Source organism: Dermacentor silvarum, chromosome 7, assembly GCF_013339745.2.
Source record: "Dermacentor silvarum isolate Dsil-2018 chromosome 7, BIME_Dsil_1.4, whole genome shotgun sequence".
Taxonomy (NCBI): domain Eukaryota; kingdom Metazoa; phylum Arthropoda; class Arachnida; order Ixodida; family Ixodidae; genus Dermacentor; species Dermacentor silvarum.
In genome coordinates, this window is record NC_051160.1 from 111,029,296 (window position 1) to 111,056,747 (window position 27,452).

General features: G+C 45.1%; 1 protein-coding gene across 1 annotated transcript in view; it reads right to left on the reverse strand.

Annotated features, from left to right (window-relative positions):
- Positions 1–27,452, reverse strand: part of LOC119458354 (papilin-like) — a 129,543-nt gene that overhangs the window by 65,238 nt on the left and 36,853 nt on the right. The window contains exons 2-3 of the mRNA XM_049671121.1: positions 10,575–10,670; positions 8,850–9,056 (exon numbers count right to left, since the gene is read on the reverse strand). Of these exons, the coding sequence (XP_049527078.1) occupies positions 8,850–9,056; positions 10,575–10,644 (277 nt within the window). The 5' untranslated portion in view covers positions 10,645–10,670. The remainder of the gene's footprint in view (positions 1–8,849; positions 9,057–10,574; positions 10,671–27,452) is intronic.

Here is a 27,452-nt window from a genome sequence, read left to right on the forward strand (position 1 = left end):
CTTTTAGGAGTCTGGCCCTGCGGCGAACGTCGGCGTTGGCATTGTCCCTCGTAAGCGAGCGAACGAACACAGCGAAGGATGAAAGAGCAAACGCGGAGCGCAGCGGGAGAGGAAAGACGGCGATTAGTAAGAGAGAGCGAGGAAGAAAGCGGAGGAGGAGGGTATGGCGAAAGCGTAAGAAAAGCGTAGTGCCGTGCTAGACGGGCTTTAATTTGCGGTGACGATGGCTACGAGATGGCACCAGAATAGCGCGCCTCGTCCGTATGGAAACAAAGCGCTGCATGAGCGGAGGTCTGTCTGCGGCGGCTGCTGGGAATCGTGCCTACGCGTCACTAACGGGCGGCCTCTCGCAATCTCCAGATTAGCGAGGCAGTCGCGCCACAGTTCGCTCCGCTTGCAACGTGCCGCACGAGAAAGATTATATGCGCCAGACAATATAACGCGAAATGAAAACACGTAGCTGAGGCAAGCCGCGTTCAGGTACCCATCTTCACCATAACCATAGGACGAAGGCAAAAAAAAAAAAAAAAAACTTAACCCCAACCGCCACTACTGCGATTCGAGCCCAAGTCAGTCCAGCAGTGTCAACATAGGAACCAGGCGAGATTAGCTATATGCTATCATACAATAACAGTGCGGGGCAGTTAGTGCCCAGTTTGCGGATTCACACAGACTCCGAGCGAGGTAGCGTCTGTGCATGTACTCGCATTTCCGCGGCCAGAATAAACAATATCGACGAGGATTACACCAATTTGGATCGTATAGAATTTGTTCTTGAAGAAGTGACGGTATGTTGGCGAGCGATTCTTTGTGGCCATGCTCATGAAAACAGCGTCGACGGTACGGAAGAGGCGTACACGGCAATCATGATGATGAACCTCGAGCAGGGTACATAGTTACTATCTAGTATGCACCTTGAACTAGGCGGTTGGTGGGAAACAAGATTGAAAATATCGACGGTGACACTAAAAATGGCATTGCAACGACAGAACGACATAGTTTGTTCTATTGTAGCTGACACCATCCGCAGCTGTCAAATTCCCGATATACCAGATCTACAAAAGAAACAGGGAAAAAATGAGCTAGAACTTTGCAATGCCGTTCCATCACCTTCAAAATAGCACGGCAACCCTGAAAAGCAAAGCGCATGTACCACAGCAACTGTCCTGATTGACGGGGACCTATATAATAATTTACAATTAATTTATGGGAGTTTACGTGCCAAAAGCATGATCTCACATTGAGGCACGCCGTAGTGGGGTACTCCGGAATAATTTGGACCACCTAGGGTTCTTTAACGTGCGCCTAAATCCAAGTACACGGGTGTTCTCGCATTTCTTTCTCATGGAAATAATAATTTACAGAACTGAATTTCCACAATGTCTTAAATCCAAAATCAAAAAGGGCGTCGACAGATGCAGTATCACACTGTGGTATAAACGCTACGAAGAGAGATAAGGTGCTTCGGATAGGGTGGCTTTTCTGAGGTACCTTATCCCGGTTTGTAACTTTTATACCAGACAATGCTGTAAGGAAACGTTAATAAAGACATAGTCAACTCGAATGCCCCGCTGCCGACAGGTCAGGCATGTAGGTGATTCATACATTGTCCTGCTGAATGATGGATGTGAAATATTTGAGGAACAGGACACCGACGCGGACTAGCGCGATCAGCGCGAGCGGCACGTTCGTGTTCACGCGCTTCTTTGAGTAATTCTAACGGCCAGTACGGATGCGTTGCTACTGTTCTCCGGTCAGTAACCTCCCTATTTACGCGCTTCCACTGCGTCTGCTTCTTTGTTTCACAATGGAAGTAGAATATATGACAATTCACGCAAGTACTCGAAATTTATTACGCTGACGAAAAGGAAACCTAACCATGGTGATGCACAAGAGAAACAAAAACAAACATGATGCATAAAGATTGTCTTAAACAAATATTTTAGAATAATATAAAGTTGAACCACATAAAAAAGTTATTATAAGCCTTTGACCAAGCAGTTGCGATCATTGGATTCATAAAGCTTAACATTAGAAGAAAATGCATTTTGTGTATTTATGGGGAATCTGGAAAAAATTAAATTATGGTGTTTTCTCTGAACAACATTCCTCTATCTCACATGTCACAGAGCATATAGTAACCATTTAAACAACACATCAAGAATATCTTTCTTTTTTAAATTCTTGAAGTTAAAAATTTTCTTGGACCGCAGTTCTCGTTATTATTCAAAGAAAACGTATGCAAACAATAACACAATTGTCGTCTTCACAAAGGAAAAATGCTGCTGGCGCAGTAATTGAGTTCAAAGCCGCAGACAGCATCACGGAGGTCTGCTGTCTTTTTTCTCTTGATTTCTACTGTATCACTCAGTGGTCACAGAGTAAACACCACATTGATGTTCTGTGGTTGTTCAATTTCGTCACCCTCTGTGGTTACGAAATTGGCCACACACTGTGAGAAAATGTTTAAGGAAGTATTAATGCGGCAAATAGTCAATTTGCAAGGACGATCTGTTCGTGAAATGCCCCCCGGAGACCAAGTTACTTTATTACACACGCGCTGGTGATAATAAATGTCATAAAAATGTAAAGCTAAAGCAATTACGCCGAGACGAGAAGGTTGCTAACTTTACTTTGAATTTCATTACCAGTATGTTTGCAACGGGGCTGTAATTCATCAAGAGCACAGAAAGAACGAAGTTATTTTTACTAACGTTTCGAAAGAATGCGGTTGAACGAGATAGGTTTTCGTAATGATGCAGCGTATTGAATTTTGGAGAAAGTTAGTTTTTATAATAATAAAATTGTGTATGATGTTGATTTAGGTCATAATGAACATATCATTATTAGAAGACTTACTCGCATTCCATGATACACATCGACAAGCTGGTGAAGAAGTTTGAGTCTGGTGGTACCGGAGGTCCACAGAACTTGAACGGCATACACGTCCTCTTACGGATGTCGTAGTAGAAGGCATCCATCTCGTAATGATGTCCCCAGCCTCGGCCAGGTTTTCGTGCGTCGCATCCGCAAGGAGGAGTCGCTGCACAGACTGCGGCTGCTTCACCTGGATAGTTTCCACGGAGAAATGGATATGAGTTATTCGGAGACTTGCTGTCCGCGCGCGCTGACTTCGTTGAAAACGGTCAAACCAAGTTGTAAACGACGTCATATTGCTGCGTAATGAGGCTATAGTACTTTACTAGGTACTATAATGATCTTTAGGTAATGGCTTCGCGGTGAGTAGAAGCTCCAGCTCTTCTAGAATAGGAAAAAAAAAGGCTTCGTAGATCTGTACTAATGTTCACAAAGAAAGCGGAAATAGCATATGGCTTTACAGTTCTGTTTTCAATTGTGGCAGTGCATGTGATGTCGGCTACAGTTCAGATTACACGCTTAATTTGAGGACCACGGCCTACTTGGTTACGTAGCTGTGCTAAGCACACTGTGGAGCTTACAGTCTGCTTTATATGCTTTACTGTTCGTGTTTTGTTTGAACGTGAAAAGTAGGTCACAATGCACTTACATGAAACTCAAAACTTTTGTTTTTGTTTTTGCCGGGAAGATTCAGTAATGCAGCAAGAGGGGTCATCCAGGGCCGAGTTACCTAAAGTTTCCTTCTCCACTACATCTGTATCGTGCCGTGGACGTCAAAGGTGACGCAAGAGACATCGCCGTAGCACATATTTGTCGCTTGAAAGTGGGACTACACTGGAGAAGTAGAGGAACGTGACCAGCGGATGCCGTGACAAGATTGTTCTTGCGCTTTGGCGATTTTTATTGGCACACGGCAGGATCGAAGTTCCCACTCCAGTTCGACCGGACGGTGCGCTAGCTACTGCACTCAGCTCTTTCTGGAGTGCTTTTGAAGACAGTGCTGAAACGGTGTCGAGAACTGGGGTCTAAAAGGTATACGTACATACACCGAAGCCATATGTGTCATGGCAAGGAATAACCAGTACCACATTTAGCACTCCAGGAGGGCTGCAGTGGTAGCGAAAAACAGTATTGAAGCTCGGGCTCTATTTTTGCCGATAGAGCCCTCCTATGTTCACACTAAAGACACATTGCTTTGTTACATTATATAAAGCCCTGTTATGTTCACATTAACGATATTTTGCTCTGCTACATTATTTTTTAGCATTAGCGAATTACAAAAAAAGTTGCAGTGGCTTAGCTCGGCTATGCCAGGATATACGTAGCGTTAGCAAAGGTTCAGCTGATTATTCTTAGCTTTCCTGGTTGTCTCCTACGCTCAACCGCTAATTGCCAGGCAACTACTTCGGGATCCGATGAGTCAAGCTTCTCCGTTCTTCTGCGCTGTTGAGCAGCATTTGCGCTCTCCTTCTCCGTGGCTATACCACACTGGCAAACGCCAGTCAGAAGCGCAGCGGCTCCAGCGCAGTGTCAGACGGCGACTCCACAGCGAGCGCGCGCCGGCGCCAGTGCGTCTACCACGGCTACGACGTCACTGCTCTGGAATGCGCAGACCGGCGGCGGTGAGTCGCGCGCGGCGGCGGCGGAGTGCGCGAGAGGTGCCGGCTCCGGTGGCTCCGGTGCGCAAGCCGTGTGACATCACTGATCCTTGCGCATGCGCAGCACGGCTCTTGATGTGCCGCGCGAAACGGGCTTGGCTAGGCCAGTGTAGTTAACGCTACAAAAGCGAAAATGCCACTGTGCACCAGCATCAGCAGACACACACCAAGGGGCCGAAATCAATAGGCTTATCCAACAGGCTGCCGACACCATCAGGCCGATACAATCCGGCCCAAATTACGTATCCCTTCAGGCTTGTAGGGTGCTGGAATTTTTGACTGGGAATGAACTAACGCATGGTTTTGGCATATAGCTTGTTATGATTGACCGAATCGGGCGCGCTTTTCTGATTATTCAACTGTTCATAAAACCACGAAAAATGACGTCTTTGACTTCTTGTATTTACAAATTCTAAGGTTGAGCAGGCGACGATCTCCAGGTGCACGCACCGAGGAGAAGACGTGCTCTGCCGCAATGCACGATAGAAATAGTGACAGCGTACACGAAGCACGCACTCCTACCTTCAGTGTTCATTTAGGTATAAGTCGATCGAGGCGCTTCCGGGCGATGAGGATTGTGCTCTGAATTTCCAATACCGAGCAATTGAGTGATTGTCAGTCACCGAGCGATCGCCTAGCGCGATGGCCAAATCCTCGCTCGTCGCCCTTACGAAATCGTGTCGCGCGCGAATTGCACACAGAGTAACTTCAAAATGCTCTGCCATTACTTTCATCCCCCTCATCCGTCGAGCAGGGCATTCTTTCCTGACAACACCGCTCCCCGGCCTGTTCCGACAAAAAAATAAAAAATAAAAAATAAAAATAAAAATAAAAAAAGAAGACCAGAATAAGGGTACTATTTCTTAAAGTATGAGATGCAGAGAAATGTTTCATTGACTCTGAAGGTTCAAAACGTTTCCTAAAACACAGGACTAAATTATCTGATGGCGTGTGTACACAGTCATCTGTCAAATACTACATCGCAATCATATGCTGATAACCACGATATACTTGTTATGCTAATTCCGCGTGTTGAGCTCTCGTAAACAATTGCAGACATTATTGTTTGACAACACGGGCTTCTTCGTGACTGTTCCGAGTTTCGTGGTTTGTCAGGAAAAAGAAGCGGTGCGCGCGAATGGAACGGAGAAGTTTAAGGAAAAACCAATGGGCGCTGTAACGAAAAACTATTTCAATTTATTTAGTTTCCAATTATGCCTATAGCCTTCTACGATTCGTCTAAAATGGGTCGGGCAATCCCCACTTCGCCTGCCTGTCAGGCGACGTCACGAAACCCACAAGGACTGCCCATCTTATAAGACGTGTACAGACTGATTATGCATTATTAGACCGAAGGAAAGAAAAATAATTGTTTCCGATTTGTCACAAAGTCCCTCTCGACATGGCCACCATTGCCGCCTCGGCCGCAGCGCCACTTGCTCGGCGGTAGGGGGGTTGGCGAAGCTCCCTAATGTCCCTGAGCTCCCTGGACCCTGTTGGTCACGTCGGTCACCGCCGCGTGACGAGGGACGCGGTAGCCGCGGCGAGCAGGCAGAGTGGTTAGGAAGACGGAGCGGCGTCGTGGTGCACTGAGAGGCAGCTGAATATGTGGTCGGCAGGCTGAAACCCCTGGCCAAAGTCTTCGGCGGCAGATCGACGGACGGTGCAAGTCCGTCAGGATTTTCGGCAGCCAGGTACCAGCAGCCCGACGCGTCTTCAGATCGGGATTACGGCGAGGGCGCAACAGAGAAGCCTCGTGTTTCATCCGGCTCTCAGAACATTTCGCCGGACTCTTTTTGAAACGTGAAATGCTTGAAACGTGTCCGCCCGCCCGTCCGTCCGTCCGTCCGTCCGTCCGTCCGTCCGTCCGCCCGCCCTTCCGCCCTTCCGTCCGTCCGTCCGTCCGTCCGTCCGTCCGTCCGCCCGCCCGCCCGCCCGCCCGCCCGCCCGTCCGTCCGTCCGTCCGTCCGTCCGTCCGTCCGTCCGTCCGTCGGTCCGTCTGTCTGTCTGTCTGTCTGTCTGTCTGTCTGTCTGTCTGTCTGTCTGTCTGTCTGTCTGTCTGTCTGTCTGTCTGTCTGTCTGTCTGTCTGTCTGTCTGTCTGTCTGTCTGTCTGTCTGTCTGTCTGTCTGTCTGTCTGTCTGTCTGTCTGTCTGTCTGTCTGTCTGTCTCACAGTATGTTCTTTTTACGTCGCCTCCCGTCTCATGCCTGTGGTCCGCGGTCGATCATCACCGGTCAGTCGTCGAACCATCCGTAAATCCACCCGGTGTGGGTTTGTCGTCGTTCCATGCCCTCAGTTTCGGAGAGTATAAATAATTATACCCCAATCTTTGACACGATTCGACGAATTGTTCAACATTAGCCCTTCGCTGTTGGTCAAAATTTTTTCAATCTGCGCCTCTTCGCCGGTGTGTCACGCGAAGTCTCACAACACCACAAAAACCTCACCAGGTAAAGTGACGTGTACGCACAAAAGACGCGCACATATGCCGAACCAAACTACATCTGTGTTTTGGAATAGCCGGAGACTTCCAAGTTACGAAACGAATAAAGGATGGCAGCCCACCGATCGCTCTGGCATTAGCTATTCAGAGCAACCGGAGATTATGGATATCTCTGAATATAATAAGAGTTGTGTGAAAATATAACGTTGTGAAGCCCTTTCCGCACGTAAACGACATAGCTCTGCCAACTCTTCTTCGCTCATGATCTTTTTAGCGCCATTTTTAACCTTCGTTATGACGTCATAACGACTACGAGCACATCGATCCTAGTGGTCACTGGGTCGAGTTAGAAAGTATGATGATGACGGCATCAAAAGGAGTCAGATCACGAAGATGGAACGATCCCGACGGCATCACGAGCACCTACCTAGTGGCCAAAGAACTATTTGGTCTGCTTAAGAAAGATAGATAGATAGGCATCATCATCAACATCAAAACTTACCTTTAAGTAAAATCCCTAGATGTTTTTGCTTTCTTTAAGTAGCGACAAGCCCCGCCGACGAATCTCAATGGGCGACGCTCATTCCGACAGCCATGTTCTTCCTAACGCTGTTCCCCCGCAATCACATTGCACGCTGTTGCGAGCAGCGCAGAGAGCAGCGGCCGTTGACGGTCGCATCCTATCTAGGAAGATAATCGCGGCCGATGGAGCAGATGTCGCTACTTGCAAAAGAACAGGAAATCTAGGGACTTTGCACTTAAGGACCCTTAACGGCAGGGTCAAAATGGCTGATGTAGCTGAAATGTTAATCGCTATAAAACACGTGAAGGCGCAAATGCTGTTTGCTTGCAAAACAAGCTAAAGTGACCTCCTATAAACGAGCAGAACTTTTGATTGGGCTGCTCAGACAACGCTGCGAATCAACGTCTGGTGTTTTGCTTTGGCGGTTACGGAAATTTCACGTGAGGAGATGGAAATAAAGTCCGAGTGCAATAGCTTGAATGTTATACTGTCACAGGGCCCGTATACGTGATGATTGCTTTCACTCGATTGTATTCCTTTCGTATGATCCAGCTTTCTATAGAGCGCTGTTGGACCACTGACGAATGGGTTAAAGAATAGCATTGGGATAGAATCGGTATCCTTACTTTATATAGCGGTCCACTAATTTGCTATCGCAATCGATGCTTCGCCTTTCGGGCGAAACTGCGACTTTCCTTTTAACCTCTCGGTGTACGCCGCCGTGATTTTCAATCAGCCACCACTGGCTAAGCAAGGCTAAGTGGAACAATCGCACACAGACCGGCAAGATCCTCCTCATCTGATTATCTACTTTCACTGCACTAGGTCGGCCCTACCGAAAAGCTCTCCATGCGGCGTGATTCTCGCCTCTTGTCAGCGAATTCGATCAGAAAAACCTGTCAAGTTAGGCAATGCTATTCGTTTTGAAAGCAAACAAAAGTCACATCCTCTAAAGATGGTGAGTGTTTTAAGACGAAGCTGCAGGTCACCGTCCGATGCTTGCGTCAGCGGTTACATGAATTTGACGTCAGAAGATTGGAATAAAAACACACTGGAATACCTTTACATTATAGCGCCCCTGCTTACTGCGTGTGCATTGGCTGTTTTTGGCTTACTGCGTGCACATTGCTGTTTTTTACAGTGCTACCTGTGTGCTTATTTTTAGGTGTAATAATGAGGGCCCGTATTACAAAAACGTCTTACGCCAGTTTTCATAGTAATATAAAATTTCAGCTGGACATGTTATTAGCGAAAGCGGCCTGGCAACGGTAAAAAGTACTTTCGAATGAAAAGCTTTGGCGATTTGGCCCGGAAAAAAAAGAAGAAGAAAGCTATCCCAAATACGTACCAACGTTGCAGCTGAGTGCGCATTCGTAGCGGGTTTGGTACACGCCTCTGGTAAGGCAGCCGTTCCAATAAAACTTTTGACACATCTTCGCGGTTTTATTGAAGAAGTACTTGTTTATAGTAGCGGTGCAGTCCCCCACTGGTTCCATAAGTGGCTCCTCACAACTGTATTTCCACAGTTGTCTTAATAACCTGAGTGCCGTTAGGTCTAAAGAAAAGGAGCCAAGATTAGCCGCACTGCATTGCAATACTAACGCACACGCAAGAACAAGAACTTCCGATGAATATTTCAACGAAATAGTATCAGAAAATATAAATCCGTGTTTTGAAAAACCAGTGTGTCTATTCTGCCAATCCTCAGAACTGCAGGGGCCGAAGTTAGTCCGGCGCCCTGCACTGAGTCGTCCGCGATAACAATGTTATGGTTTCCGGACGAAAAATCTTAGAAAAAGTATACGCAAAAATTCCATTATTCTCTTCAGGACCTTTGAAATCCGTGGCAAAAATTACAGATGCTGCGGCTTTACATGTGCATAAACCAATCTCTCAAGCTATAAGTAGTGAGTTGTAGCGAGATGCTAGAGCTTCAAAAAAGGAAGAGCATTTAGGGAAAAAGTATGTCTTATGTTCAGTGGGCAAGAAAACGGGAAAAACGCCGTCGAAATTTACTTCATGTATTGACGTGTATTGCGACAACTGCCGTTGACGGCACTGTGCGAGATGAACTTGCATGCGACAAATTATGTCATCTTTTAAGTGCAGTATGTTTCCTGTAAACTCGAATGAAACTTTCCCAAAGTGCGCATCTCTGTGAGGCCAGCAAGCGGGAGGTTAAATACATTTTACGGGGGAGAAACTACACGACCATATAGTCCTCATTCACCCAATAATCAGCAAGTATGAATTCCACCGGGCAAACGAAACGGTTTGTTTTCTCTATTTTTTGGGTGTCAGACGGGATAGCGATAGCCTGTTTTTCCATTTGACGTGAAAGGGTGCGTGAGCTGAAATTCTGACTGATCCACGCAACCTGATTTCATAGCTACACTGTCATTTTCGTCATGTTGTCGTAGTCACGTCAACCTCTAGTTTCGTTTTAGATGCTACTACAGTGGGAAACGCGGAGGTCTTCAGAATTTGAAAAAAGTGCACAGAAGCTGTTTCCTGTAATGGACGAATGGATACCGCTGACGTTATTTTTTTTCTTGTTGGGCATCATCGAGCTTGGCTTGGTATGTATGAAGAAAGGCTTCATAGAAATACCTTATCTCCTTTGACCTCCAAGTTCACTGAAGGCCTATATGCTGTGCTCTACCGTGGCAAGCTCTCTCTCTGCGCAAAATGAACCCACGTACTCTCAACGCGCGAACTTAAGATGCTTCGGAGAAATCGTTTCAGCACTGCAAATTACGTATGCGTGAATTTTTGCTACAAATGAAGAGGGTAAACGAGCAGGGATTCATACTTGCAAAACATGAGTGAGGGCGCTGTAATCTACACCCTCAAGAGTACCAGAAACGTGTTTCAGAGCGTGAAAAAAAGTGCATCACAAGACGATCACGAATAATGAACAGTTGGTGCTATTTGCGAAGGAGTCACCACTGTATTCTTTTTAAAGTTAGGTTTAGGTTACACGAAACTTTGTGTAACGAGCACGGACAATTTTATTCCGAGTGATCTTGCAAACAATTCTAATAGCGCACATCGAAGACAAAGACACACTTACCTCGTTCGCCCAACACCACCGAATATGCGAGCGTAAATAGTATTAAACAGTAGCCACGTCCTTTCACCATAGCAATCCACTGTCGCTGATGCAAGCCTAAGAATAGAAAATTTAATAATGTGTTCTCTATGAAAATATAAAACAAATAATTCTGTGGGCCTTTTCAATCCGTATATATCATATTGGGACACCATGCACCTAAAGCGCCTTGAGACGCACCTGGAGGTCCCTCCCATCCCATCTTACTCAGTTCTTCACTCTCACAAGTAGTAATTTCTTTTCAACTATCAAATATACATTGCTAATTGCTTATATTAATCTATCTAGTCACGTTAGACTCGAGAGGGATGTAACGAACTCTGTCGAAGAAACCAGCTTTTGCTGTCACAATGAGCATTGTGTTTGAGCAACTCTGGGACTGAAGAAACGGATCCGTCGTCATTCATGCGTGGCATAACGCAATTCCGAAGGCATGTCCCCACACTCCTTGTGCGCACATCGTGTTACCTCTTCTAGCGACCGAAATCCTGAGCTGATATTGCACAACGACCACCCGTACTACATCTCTCCCCACCAATCCGTTGCCCTGTCCAGGTGTTTTGCAGCCGCCGCTTCGCCGAGTCGGACTCTACTCTGGTTACGCCAGGATCTCCCTCGAGGGCCTACTTCACTCCTCACACTTAAACGCAAAGCGCCAACTCTCGTGGCCGGTGCAAATTTTTTTTTTTTTTTTGACAAACCGTCGGTTTATGCAGAGAAGCACCAAAGTAACTGGAACGCCAGTGCACTTCACCGCAAAGTTTGGGAATTAATATCTTGAAACTGGTGTCACTAAAAAAATTCGTTCCAAGACGATCCGCCTTGCAAACTCCACTGCTAGAATTTGTTAATTGCAATATCGGCCATAAGGTAATTAGTTAAAACCTAATTATTGAATTTTTGTTAATTAGTCGATTATGCATTTAAAATTTTTTTGCAAGTAGTGTCCGTCTCTTCGAGTACAGCAGCTGATGAAATAGAATTGTGCTACATGCCAAAGGCAATCATTAAAAGTTTTGATAGTGTTCGTTGAAGCACCCGTTATATATGATTGAAAAATAAGAGTTCCTGGCGGCTGTGCAGCGAAGTGATTAAATGCACGCTGAAGAACAGAAATTAATTTTCATTGTTTTGACCTGGGAGCCGCCTTTTGCGAATGGACTCTGCCCGAAGTGTATAAAACAGCTGTCGTTACATCTGTACAACCATTCTCGATAAAGGCCGGCTCCCGGCCGAAACGACCCAAGTGCACTTACGTTTTTCAACGTGGATTTTTTCATACACAAAAGAAAGAAGGACATCGCTCGATTGCTGGCAATATGTCGAAATGAATCGAGGTATGCTTTCGCAAATCGCAATCTGACAGTACAATAAGCATTCGATGAAGTAGGAATGGCGCTAGAATGGACGCGTGGAATTCTTCCACCAGTGCTATTTCTATGGGCACTGGATGCACAAGCTTTCCATGCTGACAGCAGTGCCAGATCACATGAGCTGGCTAGCAGAGGAATCGTATCCTACAGGAAACGTTTCGCGTTGACGATTCTCTCTAAATGCGCTGATATTGAAGCAAGCGTTTCCACGTTCTGCATATTATTTATATTACCTGTACATACGTGTATGTACAATTGTGCATGTCGCAGGCGTTTGAACGCCGCCTTTTAAATGCAAAGCATTTCCACTTTGAACAGTGGAACATTTGCCACTTTGACAATATCTATCTATCTATCTATCTATCTATCTATCTATCTATCTATCTATCTATCTATCTATCTATCTATCTATCTATCTATCTATCTATCTATCTATCTATCTATCTAGCCGCCTACGTCTTGGTGCTCTCATGGTCGTTTCGTTAACTTGGTATTTACCAAATATGGCATACTATAAATGACAACAGTGTAGACGAACATAAATGAGAGGTCATGACATGAATAATATGACATGTGTGTCATGTAGGTCATGAAACAGCTGCCCATGTCGTGGGGCTCTCATGGTCGTTTCATTACCTTGGTAGGTGCAATTGGCATAGTATGACAACAGCGTATGACAAACATAAATGACATGAATATCAAGACATGCGCGTCGTATAGGTCATGAAACAGCGCCTAAAATGATAATGCCCCAGCGAAAATTACATTAACACTGAAAAACCACTGAAATGGGTTCGGACGTGGGTACTGAGGGAAGGAAACACTAAAGGATGATTGGTAGAAGTTATAGTGATGAGTATGACTTAGGAAAAACGACAATGACTCAGCGAAAAAAGATTAACAGTCAAAAACCACTGAAATGGGTTCTGACGTGGGTACTAGATGAAGGAAACACTAAAAGATGGTGGTAGAATAAACATCCATCACCATGACTCAGCAAAAATGACCGTGACTGAGCGTAAAAACTTTACCACTCAAAAACCAATGGAATGGGTTCGGATGTGGTACTGAGTGAAGGAAAAGGCTGAAGGTTGATGGTCGAAGTCATAGTCATGAGCATGACTAAGGCTTTCGCGTTAAGGTCTCTTCGGCGTAGCTAAATGGACTCCTGAGGACTCATGACATAAATGTCATGACATGCTTGTCATGTGGGTCATGAAACAGCCGCTTAGCGTACGTCTTGGTGCTCTCATGATCGCTTCGGCTCCCCGCACACTGCTTCGCATAACATCGATTCCCACAGGGCGTGGGATGTGCCGGCTTTTTAAGCAAGCTCGCTTATGAACTTCAAGCACTGCCATGAAACGGGCGCGCGTTTGTTGCGGTTCAGAATGGCGTCTCATTTCTGTTCTAGCCAAAGCGGCTTAAATCATGAGATCATGTAGGAAGCTGAAATAGCCGAAACGCCATCTGGCCATTGTACGGTGTCTGTACATGCTTCCGGAGCGGGTGCGATTCCTGGGTGTAAATATTCGGAGCCCTGCGTCAAAGCTGGTGAGGAGTTCAGCGCGTGTTTTGGAGAATGACAAGGACTCCTGTAGACACGTGGAGTAATAAAAAAGCATAAGTAATCTTAAATTAAGGTAAGACACGTAGTCAGAGCATTGCGCACTTTCTGAGGTTATGAGCTAACAAATACCTTTTTTTTAATAAGATACAATTTCACAGGACCCTGTACGCAAGTCACGGTAGGCATCGTCGCAAATCTTGCGACACGAGAGAAAGCCGGTCGAAGAGAAGTGCCACAGGATGAGGAGGAGTAGGGTGGAAGCGAATTTTTCTCGGTTCTTTGAGTTGCAGTCAGTACGCGGCCAAAACAAACCAAGATAGGTAATTTTTTTATAGAGAGTCAATAAGAATACGCGTAGAGTGCGGTGGCTGCCTCAACTGAGTACACCTCAAGCATATTGCACCAAGGAAAGAGAAATAGAGAGATGGAAAGGAAAGTTGTCCGTAGTATATATACATCGTTTTTTTTTGCGCATTGTAAATGTTTCTTTTCAACGCACTCATTTCTATGTATATTAAAAAGACAGACATAGTTCTGCAGTATTTCTTAAACTTACAGCCAATCCTTACCAGAGGTACTTCGTCCATATTACCTTCAGCGCATTATATAAAAGTTTGTGCTGCGTGAGTTCTTTCTTCAGATTCTGGGTCAGAGTTGTACCTATGTGAATAATGTTCATGGTGAGGTAGATAAAAATAGCTACTAAATACAGACCTGACACTTGGGGGCATATGTGCAGCAACGTACATTCAGCAGCAATAGACCAGTTAGTTAGGTAGTTAAGTTTATTTTCAGCGAGCGTCGTATGTGACAAAGATATGAAGTCGAGGCAAACAAATGAATGGATTTCTCACAAATGCCTGTTTACATTAGGAGGTTTCTTTTCGTCACTTGGGTGCTTGTTTTGGTGCTTGACTAGATTATAGTATAAGGGGTCTAATAATGATTGTATAAGCCGTAACGTTTTTGAGCGTATGCATAACTAAATCCAAAATGTGTTTCTTGTATAGTGCTTACAATACTTAAATATTAGTTGGCGTTGGTTATATATTGGAATTTGCGTTCAACCTGATTACGTGTCGGAAATAAGATGCCAAAATGGAAGCTTTTATTGAGAGATATGGAATGTAATTGCAATAAAAATTAACCTCGGAAAGCTTAAAGCAATCTGCAAAAGATCCTTTGATCCTGCAGGACTGAGTTCAGGCGAAATACAGCTGCCGCATATCATCCCGATGCAGTAGACGCGGACATCGGCGCCAGATTTCACAGCACAATGCCTTCTATACTTTTGATTCTTTAGCGCATGCAAAAGGCTCATGCATGAATTAAGTTGCGGTTCAAGATACGCGTGCGGACATGTATTGACACGCATATTCACAAGTTTTGACCCGGCAATTTTGTTCGTACTAAGCTGTTTGTTCGGTGTAGTAATATTGCCTAAGGAGTGCTCTGCGTTCAGCATGAAAATGATTACATCTAAGCATAAATGTTCGATGTCAGTGCTTGGAATCATCTGCATTGCCTGTCAGTGCTTTTCTGCGCTGTTCTAAATGTTTATTGAACTATTCTACCGAACTCAACTGCCAGGCGCTTAGAGACCGAGTCTGTGTATGCTGCACACCTACTATTATTGTATAGTTTACAGCTGGAATGGAAGTTTATAAGGCTATGAAAGAGGCTATATGGTGGACGTTCATGTTTGTGCTGAAGTGCGTTTGGACATTGAATGAAACAATACGAGACGAACACAACAGTTGATAATTTGCTTTTCGTCCTTCCGTATAGTGTTTTTCATTATTTCGGAGTTAAAACTACGCGCAACAGAATCGTCCGTTTACATATTGTCCCCGCTTGGTCAAGACTCCGAATTCTCTAAAACTTTGTTTTGAGCTTCTTCTCCAGGAGAGTTCGGTGTGGATACGTTCAAGCAACGCTTCATCCGATTAAACGATTAAAGGAGAGATTAATGCGTGTATTAAAAAATAGGCTCCGCCAGCATGTTCAGTCAGCAGCATTGCAGGGACCTTTCTCGGTCTCAATCAGCCAAAAAAGTCGCAGTTTCGCCTGAAAGGCGAAGCATCGATTGCGAGAGGAAATTAGTAAACAGCTATACGAAGTAAGAATAGTAGTGTTATCAGCCATGTAAACTTGTAAACATAGGCATACAAATCAAATTAGCAAGCATGGTGTCACGCGCGCGCAAGAAAACATGAACGCATCTCACTCAATGACCTCGAAAACTCGCTTTCAAAAGGCTGGAGTGAGTAAGCGCGGCTGCAGAATCGAGCGAATTGACCTTCGTGTCGCCGCTCCCATCAACGCGAACTAAGCGGCGAAAACAGCCCAGGGAAGGCTCTGCCCCCTCCGCAAGCGATTTTCAAGATACAGCCGCCTGGCCGGCCGGGCTTGCGTAGAACGCCCCCCCCCCCTTCCCCCCCCCCCCCCCGGAGCATTGCGCGTGACTGGAAGACTGCGCGCCTTCCTTCCCGCTTCCCGGCCTTGAGTGCGAGAGATTTAGCCGCGATCGCCGGCTCACCGTCGCATGCTTTCACCCGCACGTAGAACATACGGCGCGCGGCGACGATATTATAGCCCGTGGACTTTATACGGAACCTCACGGCGGCGACGATGGCAGAAATGCGCCTGGAGTGTCCATATAGTTGCTCTCGCAATAAAAGCAAATTGCGATGTTTTGACTACGAACGTCTCTTTGGCACCACTATTCACGTATCGCTAAATGGATGATGCGGACGACCTCAACTACGAAGTTTCGACTGGCGTAGTCGAAACTTCGTCGACTACGCCAGTCACCTATGTGCAGTCACAAAGGTCATCGCCCGGTGCTTGTTTGCGCCCCTCCCGGAACACATTTATCATCGCCCATCATTTAAGTGGGAATTTTCGCATACGAACTAGTATTCCATGTCCTTTCCCAAAATTCTACAGCGGCCATTTCTACAGGCGTTCACCTAACCCGTTGGTGGAATATCTAATCCATTGTAGGGTGCAATATGAGACCGCTGTATTCGCGTAGGCTGAGATCGACAGCACCCGTGCCTACACAGCCCACCATGAACATCAACGCCAGGTTAACACAAGGTTTTGCGCTGAGTACCGAAACATGTAAAGTTGTTAGCGGGGAAACTAGCACTTCGTAGCTCATCGTGCTTGTGTAATAATATCGCCCTCCACTGCTACTCACCGAGCCAGAATGGATGTAGCGAGCGCTGCTAAGCAACCTGATGTTGAGCACCTACCTTTACGTTGCCACAGAACCGCAGAAATAACAGTCAGGGAGGTGAATGCGCAGATGGCATTTTGCGATCAATCAGAGGCAGGGCATGCAAAACACTGCTTTACGCAACAGGGTAACGAGCTGCGTGCATTGTTCTGTCGAGTTTATAAAAGCATCTATACGTCCTTGTATAGTGCATAATCTTGATGTCCAGCTAGAGCTCTCAAACTACCCAATGTGTGACTATTGATTTGGTAAGATGTCTAGTCTGACACGAAAGCCGTCTGGGACCGACGGATTTGGCAGGAAACTCGTGAAACAGCGTCTGTAATACTTAACTTCTTTTTTCGGGAAACCCCGTGTGTTCCTCAAGATAGAGCGTAATTGGCACGTCGATATATGAGGGAGTGTTTCTACATCTCGCAAGCTTGACTTTCTTTTGTCAGTGAAAATAAAAAAAAAAGATGAATGAAAACAATGGCTAGTGCATGAATCTGAAGGGACAACTGTCCGCTCCCGTTTCTTCGGTCAAAATATTCATGCCTTGAAAAACTGCTGTTTGGGAAATCCTGTACGATGCTCTCCTGTAAGGAAAAAAAAATGAAAATTAGATGTTCACCCATGTGGCCACAATTCATGCTCGTCATGTGTGCTTTTTTCAATAGGTTGTGTTTTCCTTGCAGGAAAGAACATTGTTCCCTGGAATACATAATGACCATTGTCTTTTCGTGGACGGCCGCATATATCGACGCTGCTGCATCAGAATCCAGCTGTATAATACAGTTGTTTGCCGATAAACTTTCCCAAGGGCCTGTAATGGTCTGAATTCGTCACCTCCAAGCACTGAATTTAATCTCCACATCAATCGTTGCCCAGTACTTTTTTCGTGAAGTCTCTGGGAAAAAATATCGAGACATCCTGAAACTGAATGCCTCAATTGAGGATTACCCCCATCGGCTTGAGAAGCAAATTTTCTTCAGGAACTCCTTTTTGAATCCATGGAAATGGAGAAAAAGTTCCTCTCAGTATCTACGGCACTGAATTTCATGACGATTACTGTATTTAGAACAAATGGTTAAAATCTACCGGCTGTAGAGTACAGGTGTTTTAATTTTAAGTCCATTTTTTTGCAAATATAGTTCAGAGTTAAGAAATTCAGAAATCTGGTGTGAAAAATTCGCAAGCATAACGCAGCAATAAAAAACAATATCAAAATTCTGCAAAATAGACTTATACCTTCATCTAAATCGGGCAAACTTGGTGAACGTTACACCATTGTGAAGCATGCCCATTTATTTATTATTGGACCTTTCAAAAATCCTCCAAAGTATTCTAACACTTTCACAAAAGCAGTAAACTCATATTTGACCACTTCCGGTAACCCAACTTATGCAGTCTACATAATTGCGATTTATCCTTGTGGTGCAGAGATACGAACTTGTAATTTTAGCGATTTGATCTTTCGTTTAGAGCTTACACATTTTCGGCAATTTTGTAAAGGCTACGGCGTCTTAAGCCCAAGTAGAAAAGGAAATGAGGTGCCAGTTTTCGCAAACCACAGCCGCATAAAGCCAACAGATGACGACAACACGGAAAGCTTAGGGGAAACTACTTGTTTTGTTTTATCGCAATGTAGACATTATAAATGATTGAAAATGAAAGTGGATTGAAGAACGACTCGTCGAAGGTAGGATACTAACCCACGTTAGCAAATTCCGCAGGCGATGCTCTTACCTTGTAGTCTTTTCTTGTATATGTCTGTTGGCTTGAGGTGCTTGTGATTTACGAAAACAGGGCCCCTTGATGCTGTTTCTTCTCGTTCAGTAGATAGCAAAGGTCTTGTATTCGTTAGCTTTAATGCATTAGGTAGCATGTGTGGGTTTATGGACCAGTTGCCCTCTCTCAAGTTCACCTACCAGGTGACGCCTTGCGGCAGAAAGAATGTTCTACATCCATGTGTCTGCCAGTGTCAGCCAGCGCCACAACATGAGTGGTGGCGCTTGCTGACACTTTCAGGCTTAACTCTAGTACGCATACATAATTACACAAGAAAGTGGACACACTTATCATACTATCACAGCTAATAAAATAAAATTCAGTTCCATTACACTCTGTGAAGGTGGATGACCAGCAAAGCTGTGTATGTGGCGATTGACCGTTGCTCCGGTGAAACGTTCCAAGTGTGCGGGATCGGGGCCACATGGACGGTTCGCATGTCTTTTCGCCTCTCGGTCCTGGCGTGGCGGAGCACGCGTACTAGCGCTGACGCGCTCACGCTGTGGCCAAGGTTAGCTACGTCACGTAAGGAAGAAGCAAATACAATTTGCTGCGAAAAGCGCGGATGTGGCGCACAAGTTTTTTTTTTTTTACGAAACCAAAGTTTAAAAAATTAGGGGCAGCTTCACACTAGTGGTGCTAAGACTGGGCATACACCGTTTTGCGCAAGATCATCCGTTAATCATCGACAGCCCAAGGAGCAACGAACACTAGGTCATTAAAATATCTGGAGGCTTCTGGACTCTCAAACGCTTTTGCTCGGTTTCGCGGGCTCGTAACTCCGAATCTTCAGCGAATCAGCGATGTTTCGCCGCGGCTTCGGCGGCGCGATACTCGGGATCGGACCGAAGTCGTCTCACTCGCTCTCGAGTAGCGGTGAGGCGGCTTTCGCGCCGCGCTTCCTCTGCTTCGGGAGTGACGCTTTTGTTCGGCCGCCCCATCTTCGCGGCGATGTGCTCGGCGCGGGGACGGAGGGGCTTTTTTGGTGTCGCCGGGGCGACGACGCGGAGCTATTGACCCTTTTCGTGGCGTTACCTTGGGCGCTCCTATGTTTGATCACGTGGTGACGCGTCCATTGCTTGCCTCAGCTGCCTCCGTGTTCACTGTGGATGTACATGACACCCGGTGCGGCTCGGGAAACCTCTGTTTCGGAAGACATCGTAGACGGTGACTGGGTGGTCGACAAAAAGCTTTGGCCACAGCTTCAGAGGACATGTAAAAGCGCTTTCAAAGCTCATTAAGCTTTGTCTAAACAGTGCAAGCAGCGTATGTGGTGCTTGGTCTAAAAACGAGCATGCAGTGAAAACATGCAGCGAATAGCATCCTTGCCAGACCCGTTTCTTGATAGGTATCTTTCTACTTATCTTGTGGAGAACCAAGGTTGCTGTGCAATCCTATATGTATGCCTCCGTATTAGATATTCACGTATGCCTCCTGTACTCCTTGATAACGGAATGCCTCTATGACAGCTGGTATCACTACTGAATCAAATGCTTTTTCATAATCTATAAAAGCCATATACAGAGGTTGATTGTATTCCGCAGATTTCTCTATTACCTGATTGATGACATGAATATGATCCATCGTAGAATATCCCTTCCTGAAGCCAGCCTGTTCCCTTCGTTGGCAGAAGTGAAGTGTTGCCTTGATTCTATAGGAAATTATCTTAGTAAATATTTTATACAATAGTGAAAGCAAGCTAATAGGTCTATAATGATTTAATTCTTTAACGCCTCCCTTCTTATGAATCAGTATAATGCTGGCGTTCGTTCTTCCAGCTTTCTGGTACACTTGAAGTCGTGAGGGATTGCGTATAAAGGGCCGCAAGCTTTTCAAGCATGATATCTCCTCCATCTTTGATTAAATGAACTGTTATTCCATCTTATCCAGCAGCTTTTATTCTGGTGATGTCTTTCAAGGCCCTTCTAACTCCATCGCTAGTTATAGAATGAGCCTCTGTATCCTGTTCATCACTACTTCGAATGAAAGTAGCTTAGCTGCTCTGGGCCCTGTACAGGTTAGTATAGAATTCTTCCGCTGCTTTACTATGTCATGGAAATTGCTGATGATATTACCCTGCTTACCTTTCAGTGCATACATTTTGCCTTGTCCTATGCCAAGTTTTCTTCTCAGTGATTTCATGCTGCGTCCGTATTTTACGGCTCCCTCAATCTTTCCCAAGTTATAATTTCGAATAAACATTACTTTCTTCTTGTTGATCAGTCTTGACACTTCTGCGAATTGTATCTGATCTCTCGAGTTTGACACTTTCATGCTTTGTCATTTATTAATTAGGTCCTTTGTTACTTGGGAGAGTTTACCTACTGGTTTCCTTGGTGCCTTACCTCTCACTTCAATTGCTGCTTCTGAAATTAGCCTAGTTACGGTTTCATTATTTACCTGTATGTTATCTTTATCTTCCTGTTCTAAAGCTACATATTTGTTTTGAAGCCCCTGCCTTAATTGTTCCGCTTTAGCCTTACTGCGTCTAGGTTGACCTGTTTCTTCTTGACTAATTTAACTCTTTTGCTCTTAAAATTCAGAGAAATCCTAGACCTCACTAACCTATGGTCACTGCACTTTACCCTACCCAACACTTCTACATCCTGCACTATGCTGGGATCGGAAGAGAGCATGAAATCTATTTCATTTCTTGTTTCTCTATTAGGGCTCTTCCAGGTCAACTTCCTGCTGTTACGCTTCCTAAAGCAGGTATTCATTATTCGGAGTAAATTTCTTTCTAATGTTCGTAAATACGATGCCATCGCTGCCAATTGCTTGCTCATCAGCCTGCTTTTTCCCCACTTCTGCATTGAAGTCGCCCATGATTACAGATATACTGAGTTTGCACTTTTCTCACCGCTAATTCAACATCTTCATAAAACTGTTCTATTCTTTCATCATCGTGACTGGAGGTTGGGGCGTAGGCTTGTACTACCTTCATTGTATAACTCTTATTCAGCTTTATTACGACGACTGCTACCCTCTCATTAATGCTGTAGAATTCATAAACGTTTCCCGCTATGTTTTTATGAACTAGAAGTCCTACTCCGAATTGTCTCTTATCAGGATGACCTCTGTAGCAGAGGACGTGGCCATTAGTCAGCACTGTATAAGCTTCGCCAGATCGTCTAACCTCACTAAGGACAATAATATCCCAGAAATTCCTGATAATTCCTCCAATAGGCCTGCTAAGCTAGCCTCACTCGATAGGGTACGCGTGTTGGACGTTGCCAGGTTCAGTTTCCAGTGGCGGCCTGTCCGGACCCAGAGATTCTTAGCGCCCTCTGCCCCGTCGCAGGTCTGACCGCCACCTTGGTCAGGTGCTCCGCAGCCGCTGGGGACTGAGGGCCATGGGTTAATGATAGGAGTCATGAGGGGGGTAGTGGCCGAATACTGCCCAGGGAGGCCAATTCCTGTTCTGGTGAGGGAGTGACTTTGTTGAAGCTTATTGGGCCATGCTAATTTGGTTGCACCTGGACTAGTATAGCCCCACGAGCTCTCGGAGATATTTTTTGTCGGTGTCAGGCGCCACTCCATGGCTGAAAATGTCGTGTACTGGAGGAGGATTGGAACTTACGACCTCCAGATAAGAAGTCGGGTGTTATACCCCTGCTCCACGCCACCACTACAAAGCTGATAGCTTAACTGTGCACAAAGGTCTGCTGAGTCTTCATTGATCTTTATATTCTAAAAAAGTGAACTGCGATGCTGGCCTCTAAACCTGTCAAGAGTGTGCATCAAAATGGTTTCGAAAGGCGTTCAACGTTCCGATATTGGGATATGCGAGGCGTCACTTCACCAGAAATGGTTTGAACAACAAGTACAAAGCGTACTTTTACCGGTTTTGTTGCCACAGATATAAGAGCCCTGGCATGGTTTCTTACCTTTGATATGTTTTCTTATTTCTTTTACTGCATGGAATTGGTTTAATGAAAGAGATTAAAAGCACCAAGCGCACAGACACTGCTTGAAAGTAAGCGTTCGCAGTCCTACCACCTATACGGCATTGTTTAGACATTTACTCCTCGCAGCGTATTGAGAGCAGAGTTACTGATAATCGAGGAATACGTAAGAAGATTAAGCAAGAGACGGAAACCCGGGTTTCATATATACATACGCAGGGTGTCCCAACTATTATGCCCCAAGATTCAAAAATATGCACAGGCCACGTAGCTGGACAGATCTAAGGTAAAGTTGTTTGCCGTTGGTTGGAGATACTCAGATTATTTTTTGCATTCCGCCTAATTACATAAGTAGTCCCAGTTTATTATTCAAAGTCGAAAATAATATAATGAGATGAAAATTAAGTGTCAATGAGAAAATTGTAGAGCAACATGAAAAACTCCGATACAGCTTTCTGTTGGTCAATACGTGCTACACAAAAGTGTCCCTCCGAGCGCGAAAGAAGCCTGCGAATACACGCAAATTGCCTCGAGTGGCGGCCAGTCGCGCGGTCTTTGCTTATGGAGCTTCATCATCATCATCAGGCTATATTTTAAGTTCACTGCAGGACGAAGGCCTCTCCCTGCGATCTCCAATTACCCCTGTCTTGCGCTAGCGTATTCGAACTCGCGCCTGCAAATTTCCTAACTTCATCATCCCATCAGGTTTTCTGCCGACCTCGACTGCGCTTCCCTTCTCTTGGTATCTGGTCTTATGAAGCTTATGGAACGCTTAATATTTGTAATGATCGACTTCAAGAATGCCGTCTAAAGGCCTCCGACGCAACTAGCCAAGTGCAATGTTTCTTGAAGAATTGATTGCAATCTTTTCAGAATGGGAAAATTATGCTGCCAAGCATTGTGGTAGATTTCGTAGCCCAGCAACTGCCCTTGGACTGAGAGTGACCACAAAAAGCGCTTTGTCCCTTTTAGTCCACTTAAGTAGCTCACTAGGCTACAAGTACTTGTTAACGGCAAATCTCAGTCAGGACAAGATGGAAAATATGTTCGCTGCTGTAAGGCAGTCATTTGGTTCTAATGACCTTCCTTCACCTGAGCAGTTTTAATTATAATAAACAGCCTGTCATTCTACAGTTTGACAAGACCTCCTAAAAATAGAAACTGGCCAGGAAACTTTGTAACCACACGGTTAAAGCCGTCTGATGTGGTCTGATGCTGACCGCCTAACAGAAATTATTGATGATATCTTGGATGATGGTAATTTGGAGTGTGCAGAATCTGTGTTAGAAACACAATGAAAGCAGTTGGATCATGACAACTGTGTTGAAAAGCACAATGACAGTAGTTTAGTACATTACATAGCCGGCTATGTTGTTCAGAAAGTCTTTAAAAAGATTTACATACCCCGAGTGTGCCTCTTGCCTTTGTATTTTGCCCCTCAAGCAGAAATTGATAGAAATCCCATATTAACAAGACAGTTTTCTCATGGGGTGATGATCTACCCTTCCAAAGCTGTTGAGGAGCTCACTTCTAAAGTTGAGGACACATTTACTGTGCAGTTGAACAGTAATCAGCTTTATGCTGAAAGCATGGTGTGCTTTTTACATTTTCTTCAGGGAGCGAAGCTTAAAGAAGTGGGGTGCAGTGAGCACGGGCGGAGTTTGACAAAAAATATAATTAAGTTCTATGCACTGATGCGGCTATACTTATTTGTAAAAGAAAAGAACATGGAACGAAACACACAAAAAGAAAAGTATAAGCTCCTGAATATTAGGCGATGCCACTATACCAACACTGTCTAGCGAAAATGCTCCCTGCTTTGGTCCATGCATTCTCTCGATGTGAAAAAAAGAAAAAAAAAACCTTGTATAATTGGTTTTGAAAGCGCTCATCATACAGTATTTTTGAGGACCATAGTGTGCAATTTTGTAAAGCTGCAATAAACTATGTGCGCGAGACAAACGAGACGACGGTATTCAATTTCCTCTGCTAACAATTGTGGGCTGTTTGGCGTCGCATCTCCCGTAAGACTCCGTTTTATTACTGCTGCTTGCGTAGCTTTCATCACTCTGGTTAAAACGGCCGCGCAACAGAGACGAAGACAAGATACACAGAAAGACATGACAAGCGCACCGTCTTATTTCTGTGTCTCTTAATCTCAGTTGCGCTGCCGTTTGCACGAGCTATGGGCCAACTCGCCCAAAGCAAAGATTTATTTTATCACTCGTCGTATTAAGCGAGCCCGACAATTTTGGAGGGTTGTCGGGGCCTCATAAATTATTGCATGCCTGTTTTCTGAAGTAGCGTTCTCTTGCGGAGAGTAGCAAGCGGCGAAAAGCGCCGGTCATTTGCGAGCGCCCACTGCAAAGCGCGCCGGAGCTCGCAAGCGCAACCCGCCAGCGAGCGCCGGCGTAATCTGCCGGAGCATAGCAAAGTGTTTCACGTCGGCTCGTGCCTTCACGACACTAGGAGAAACCTTATAGCCTCTATACTATACCAGCTTCGCTGTAAAAAGAAAGCGGACGGGAAAACGGCGCTGTGGTAGCTCAATTGTTAAAGACATCGCACGCATAATGCGAAGACGTGGGTTCGTATCCCACCAGCGGCCAGTGGGTTTTACTTTCATTTATAATTTCTACATTTTATATAAATAAACAACAAATTTCTCAAATGCTTTCTGTGTTGTCATGGTATATTGGATTGTGTTTGACGTTTCAAGAGGTAGCTTTATAGCTCAGGGGATTCTAATATAATAGTTAAGAATGGAGAAATTGTTTTTTACCGCGAAGCTGCTAAGGGCTCAGTCTCCGATGGTCGTGCCCGCGTGTACAAAAAAAATCCCATTGGCCCTATGCTGTATGTGCGAGTGAAAGCGCGCGATGGACGCGCGCTTTCACGGGGAGCGAACGCACGGCGGAGAGCAAACACTTCTTCCGTCGCGCCAAAAGCCGTGGAGGGGCGGGAGGGAGGCAGGGGAGGCGACGTTTAGCTGCGGCACAAAATGAGTACTTTGTGACCGGGCGCAAGGGGAACTGGCAACTCAATCAACCACGCGAAAGGAGGAAAGCGCGAAGGCAGCGTGGGAGGGAGGGAGTGCGGCTTTTGCTCTGCGAGCAATTAACTGCGCACTTGTACTTTGCGCGGCGACGGGCGGTCGCGCACACCGTATCTTGAAAGCGATCTGCAACACGGCTCCTACCTTTGTATGCGTTGTGCTTTCGCCGCTCAGTTTCCGTTGAAGCGATAGACCGCACGAACCTTCGCTCGCTGCTGCTGGCGTGCTTGCTCACGCCAGCGTTTTGACAGCGCACGTCAGGAACGCGCAGAACTGTTGTCGACGGCGGCGGCATTTTGCCCGCGTTCGCAACGAACGCGCGCGGCGTTGGTGACGTGTTTATGAACAGCGTGCCAGCCATTGCAGTACACCCCATGGCGGTGTACCCTCGCGACCATAAGGCCATGGTCCCTGTGGTAACTAAATAAATGAAGACCACGAGATCACATATGTTTCTCATTTTTTAATAGTTCAAATAACCAATTACACCATCACATCTTAATAGTCATAATTGGAAATGCATAATTCCCATATAGTACAGCTTCGCTGGCCTTCTATGTCCACCCCAGTGGAAGGGCTGGAAGTTTTTTCTTAGCAACCATCGCCCAGAGTTTGAAGGTGCATTACCGATTTAAAAGAAAATGCAACAAGTGGCGTCTGAAGGAAGCAACGTTTTTATTTAGGAACCCAATTTTCAATACAGGTTGTTTGAAATTATAACACTTCAAAAACCAGAGCATCAAGATTACAAAGTGCTAACTCAGCGCGACCTTAACTCAGCGCAGTTGTCTGACCTGTTCTGACGTCATGTTACATTGGGCTGTTTCCCCTAACATGAAAACACAGAAACAAATAAACAAACAAACAAACAAACAAACAACCAAACAAAAAAGCAATATCACAATTATGTCAAATGCACCTATTATTACAATAAAGAGGTCAAAATTCTTGTATTCTATATACCTGTACGAAGTGGGCCACTACTTTGTGAATACGATTTTCGCAAAATTCTCGTAATCTTTGTTAAATTTTGACGTGAGTTGTAATTTATGTATCACATCAGTCTACTTTAGATCCTCTGACAGGGGTTGCTTGTTGAACTGCGGTATCTATTTACTGTATAGAACTAATGATTTTTAAACTTCGTGCGTCTATTTTTTATTAGAGTTGCTGATTTTCGGCTACTTTTGCAAGAACATTGCAGCCCTAAGTCAAATTCTGCTTCTAGAGTAACTAGAATAGAAGTTTCGCACAAATTGGTCCAGCTGTGTTTTCATGAAAGGATTTTTCCTTTTTACACTTTTAATAGGAAAACCGGAGTTGTACCCGGGCTCAAGCCTCCTGTTCAACCAAAACTCTTCTTCGTTCAGACGGTAGAATTAAGCTTTGTCTCTTACACAAGACAAATTTTATCCAAACTGGTTCTGCGGTTGTCTCAAAGGATAATTTCACGGTTTTATATAGTAATGTCGTATTAAGATAGGATGAAGAAGTTCGTCTTTAAGTTGTGCTGAGATGAACTTTACAATCTCCTGGGTGCAACGTGCCGTTACATAGCAGGCGCGTCATTATGTTCGTAAAGGGGTCGGTTAGGCTGGAGTCATGAACAATCTTGTAAAGTGGTGAACGGTAGTGCTGTGTTGCTTATCCTATCAAGAACAGCTGCAGGTTCTTGCATAGAATGTGAGGGGTTGGTATTCGTGAATAGAACCAGCCATTGAAGCAGCGTACCTGATCGGCATTTTTGCCAGTCAGATACGCACACGTCGCACCAACAAGTGTGCTTCGACGGAAGCTTACGTAATATACGAAGTCAGACCGCTACTCATTTGAAACAGGCTTGCATGCATCTCCAGGCACTCTAAATGTATTCGCCGAGACAACCTGTCTGTAAAATTGGCGCTTGCTGATTGAGGTCAGCT